The 5,342-nt window shown below is 39.9% G+C and overlaps 1 protein-coding gene across 4 annotated transcripts in view; it reads right to left on the reverse strand.

The window, feature by feature from the left end:
* Window positions 1–4,017: 4,017 nt before the first annotated feature.
* Window positions 4,018–5,342, reverse strand: part of LOC134100430 (guanylate-binding protein 1-like) — a 22,285-nt gene continuing 20,960 nt past the window's right edge. For all 4 annotated transcript variants that reach the window (XM_062553731.1, XM_062553989.1, XM_062553897.1 and 1 more), the window contains one exon: window positions 4,018–5,291. In XM_062553731.1, the coding sequence (XP_062409715.1) occupies window positions 4,858–5,291 (434 nt within the window). In that variant the 3' untranslated portion in view covers window positions 4,018–4,857. The remainder of the gene's footprint in view (window positions 5,292–5,342) is intronic.

A 5,342-nucleotide genomic window follows, 5' to 3' on the forward strand; every position in this document is an offset into this window, starting at 1 on the left:
AGTGGCTGCACCTACTGCGCTGCGCATGCGTAAGGAATTGCTTGCTCATTCGATTAAATATAACCATGCGCCGGGTCATTCATTACTAGGAGAGCCTCAAATGTGAATACTATGTGATACTATGAGTAATATGATAGCCTACTATGTGTCAAATGTGATACTGTCTGTGGAAGTTACGGAGGGATATCACAATGTTTAAAAGCTACGTGCAGTGGTAACAACAATAAGAACATTAATAGCATTATTATTATTATTATTATTATTATTATTATTATTATTATTATTATTAATAGCAATAATAGTATGCTACTGATATAGCCTAAAACATGACCACAATGTGTAGCCCACAATTTAACAAATCCATAGGGTTTCAAAACCCTTGTGTATCGTGTTGTTAAGTGAACATATTAAACAGATAGGCTATTATGGAGCATATTCTACCAATTTATAATGCCTACAAATATGGGAAAAGTATGGGATAGGACTGATTATAAATTAAAATGGCAATTTCTAATTACTGCCACTAGATGTCATCAGAGACTGCGGAGTTTGCAAACAGCGCAGCAGCCTGCAGCCTTTTGAACGAGGCTTTTACTCAACCTATAGACCTACTCCAGCAAGTTCAATGCTAAACCTATAGACCTACTCCAGCAAGATCAATACACACAACCTACAGGCCTACTCAAGCAAGATTAATGCTCAACCTATAGACTTACTCCAGATATAGTTCACACACACACACACACACGCACGCACGCACGCACGCACGCGCGCGCACACACACACACACACACACACACACACACACACACACACACACACACACACACACACACACACACATACACACACACACACACACACACACACACACACACACACACACACACACACACACACAATCTTAGGTCTCAGAATAGTAAAGGAAACTGGTGTTGTTGCTACCATTCATCTGACCTTTCCCACTGATCCTCCCATTTCTGCTTAGTTGTAGGACATCTCAAGGACCTTGTAGGCCTACTGTAAAACAAGCAAGATAGGAGTGGGCTACTGCAGGAGACAAGACGAAGACGTTCCGTGGCATGGTATCAACGTCTTCTAGTCACTACAGCCAGAGAGGGTTAAAGCGGAGCAGATGGCTAATGAAGGATTCTTTGCTACAGCTGTAGCTTAATGAGCACTACGTAACAATCAATTTCTGCCGCCAAAGCGTCTCAACGTTAAGTCTATGGGATTTTTGAACTCTTTTATCGTAAATATCTCAAAAAGTATAAAGTTCACAAATGTGAAAAAAACATTTAACAAATCTCCGTTTCAAGACCTGTGTAGGAGTGCTTGAATGACGTCAAACGGTTCGGTGGTTTTAGAGCCTTTGATCGTTGATTTTGGTCGGAAGAAGAACTAGAAAATGTAATTCCATGGAAGGAATTACCATTGCATGTAAATGCAAAAAGGTTGCTGACTATGTAAAACATTGTATTAGGCCTATAGTTAAAAAGACAACTAGGCTACACAGTAGAATAGATAAATAACAATGACCCAATTACAATTCCACTGACATTACTTGGAAAGTCACATTTAAAAAGTGATTTATTAAAATGCATCAAAATTGTGGATATAGGCTATTTTGGAAAATAACTCTTTAAAAGACTGAAATGAAGTTGCCTACTTAAAACGAGTTGCAAGAGCTGACACTTTAGTAGCCCACAGTGACGACTGGTAGGATAGCTTACATAGCCTTCATATACTAATGCAGGTTAAAAGTAGGCCATAGGCTATAGATTTAGACACCATTGGAACACGGAATACAATCTCAAACAACGCCAAACGATGATGCAGCAACAGGTAGGATATCTAGCAATGTAGGATATTTTATGTAGGATACACATAATAAGCCTACAGGATGAGCTAGTATGTTCTTCGAAGTATTTCCAGGTGTGTGATTGTCCTAATAGGAATGTACAATACGCTGTTAACAAAGGTTTTTAATTTGTGAATGATGCCGAAAGTTTTAAATGATTGCCTGGCTGGCAAGTCCTATAGCTGAAACGACTAGCGTGCTAACAAACAAACGTGAAATGATAGCAATGCAGTTTGTAGCCTACTAGAAACGACTGTAAGAAGGCTTGAACCTAAATCGTGCAACTAGTTGCTTGTAACTTGCTAGTAACTTGCTTGTCGTTAGCTAAATACAGTGTTTACGTTGACGTTAGGTTAGATTGTCTTTAGCTGTTGATACGTTACCGAGAGCAAACCGGTTACTGTAACGATATAAACAAATCAAGTAAGGAGTAGCAGGAGACAAGACGATAACGTCCTGGTTTAACCAGTGGCATGGTAGAATGTTTTCATAGCTGTTACAGCCTGCTGCAGCGGTGGCATTTGGATCAAAGATCCAATTGATTACTGACAGCTGAGCACTGACGTAACAGTTAATCTTTACCGCCAAAGGGTCTCAACGTTAACTCTATGGGAATTTTAAAATCTTTTATCGTAAATATCTCAAAAAGTATAAAGTTCACAAATGTGAAAAATAATAGAACAAATCTCCGTTTCGAGACCTTTGTAGGAGTGCTTGAATGACGTCAAACGGTTCAGTGGTTCTAGAGCCTTTGATCGTTGATTTTGGTCGGAAGACAATAATAAGAAGAACAGTGATAACAGTACATTGCATTGACATGCAATGTAATAACTATAAGAACAGTGATAACAGTAGGCTACATTGCATTGCAATGTAATAATAGTAAGTAATAGTAATAGTAACAATAGTAAGTAATTTAACAGTAATTAATCCTAATTATATAACAATTGATATTAATTACTCTCCACTGGCTCCCTATAGTAGCCAGAATTAAATTTAAATCTCTCACTCTGGCCTATAGGACACTGACTGGATCTGCTCCTAGCTACTTCAGTTCTTTGATCAAGATGTACATTCCCAACCGCCCATTGCGATCTTCTGAGGAGCGTCTGTTATGTCGACAAACCATTCATGCTAGGTCAAACTGTAGATCCTATTCTTCAGTGGTTCCGTGTTGGTGGAATGAGTTGCCCAGTGCTCTCCGTTCCAGCAACAGTTTTGGATCTTTCAAGAGGGGTCTTAAGGCATATTTGTTTAATATGCACTTAGTCTTTTGAGCGTTTGTTATGTGTTATGGTTTGTATAATAATATTGTTTTGTTATAATTTGTCCATTGTTAGAATTTGACATTTATTCTGCTATTGTCCTTAAATTTAGCCTTTCCATGCTATAGTTATTGTTATTATATAATTAACTGAGTGACTTATTTGATTGCTATTCTCATTTCATTGTTTTATTTCTCATTAGGTTAGTGCTTAATTGATTGTTTTATTGATAATATTGCTATTCTCCCCTTTTGTAATTGTTCACTGTTATTTAATTGTATTGTTATTTATTTGTATGTCGCTTTGGACAAAGGCGTCTGCTAAATAACCATAACCATAACCATAACCATAACTATGGCTAATAAGCAATAATAAAACAATGTAAATTTAATCAATGGCCTATGGAAACAAAACAACGCAACATGCAAACCTTAATCATAAAAAAAACGTTAATAGACTAAGGGCATATTGAATAAATATGTCTTCAGATTCCTCGTGACATTCTGTCAGTGAGCTTGACATTTATGTGGGGAGGAGCTAGAATAGATAGCGAAATGACTGACAAAATAAATTGCTATGTGATGTAGTTCTATGGTGATGATCCTAAGGGTATGCAATGATGATGTTGTCCACCTCCTCCTAGGCATGATCTCTATTGTGACCATGATGTTACCCATCTCCTCATAAATGCATGATCGCTATAGTGATGATGTTACCCACCTGCTCATAAAGGCAACGTCTCTATGGCGATGATGTTGCTCACCTCCTCATAGGCCAAGATCTTAATTTGAATGTAGTTAATGAATTTGATGTAATTAGCTTTAAAAACAAACAACCTAAAAAACACTGCTTTCTTGTTGTCACAAAGACATATATATACTCGGGTCAAAATTAAGGTTCAACATGTTTATTGATGCAACTTTAAGTTTATTATACATAGAACAAGTGCAAATTTAGACGATTTGGAAGACACCAAATTAATGTCTATGACATCACAGATGTAGGAAGGATAGAACGGTTGGAACTAAACACTGTCAATATCAAAAATAAAACAATCGATCAAATCAGTCAATTCTCCCCTGACGTCTCCTCAACCAACCTGTCAGTCATCAAAACAATTACCAAAAAAAAATTGCCTATTTTCCCCGTGCAATTTTACTGCTGTAAACCGGTAAACAGTAGGCCTACATAACTACTGTAGAAAAGAGCCTTATTACATGCAGTGAAACGTGGAAATAAGCCGATAGTGTCGTGGAACTAGCCTGACTAGCAAGATGTAGGGTCTGGGAACTCACATAGGAAGGGCTCAATCGGAGGGGTGGGATAAACGGTTTTCTTTCAAATGTCCTCTCCACGCAGGATAGCGCTACAACCAATCATCTTCTTGTTTTTAAGTAGCAGGATGGGGAATTCATACTTGTCGGTCGCAACTTAAGGTCGCAGGTCGGTCGTCATTATGTTAAGGCTGCCAACCGACTCTATACACGACGTGATTGGCCCGATAGAAGTATAATTTTTCCAGCTCGCAAGCCAACGGAGAGTTGCTAGACAACCCTGGTAGCAAATTACATTTGCTGTCGCTAGGGTGCGTCTAGATTTCTAGGCTACCGTGGAAGTATTGATATTGTGTTCCTAATGGTCTCTCGATGTAAAATAACTATAAATATTTAGGGTCAATTATAATGCTAATGCTAGCAATAATGCTAATTATTGTTCCTGGTGTCAACGGCCCTAAACGGCAGTGGTGGCTTTTGGTTTCTTTCCTTTGCCAAACATTTTGCCCATTGCTTTGTACTGCAGGACAGAAGAGAGGATGTTTGTGCCGAGCTTGGCCACAGGCATGAAGTACTTTTTGAAGAACCCTGGTTCGGCCTCCTTCTGATTCTCCCTCTCCTTCTTGAGATGCTCGATCTCCTGGCTCATGATCTCCGCCTTGTCCCTGAAGCCCTTCTCCATCATCTCCTGCTGCTCCTTCAGCTTGCTCTCCAGGGCGCGGTCCAGCTCCTCGCGCTGGAGGCGTTTCTCCTCCTCCATCTTCTCCTCCATGCGTCTCAAGCGTTCCTCCTGGTTGCGTTTCTCGTCCTCCAGGGCGCGCTGCAGGTCCTCTTGACGCTGCGCCGCCACCTTGGCCTGCTGCTCCTGAACCGCCGCCTGCTCACGGGCCTCTGGGGGTGAGAGAGAGAGAGAGAGGTGATGGGGGGAGGGGGGAGAGCACC

Source organism: Sardina pilchardus, chromosome 1 (genome assembly GCF_963854185.1).
Source record: "Sardina pilchardus chromosome 1, fSarPil1.1, whole genome shotgun sequence".
Taxonomy (NCBI): Eukaryota; Metazoa; Chordata; class Actinopteri; order Clupeiformes; family Clupeidae; genus Sardina; species Sardina pilchardus.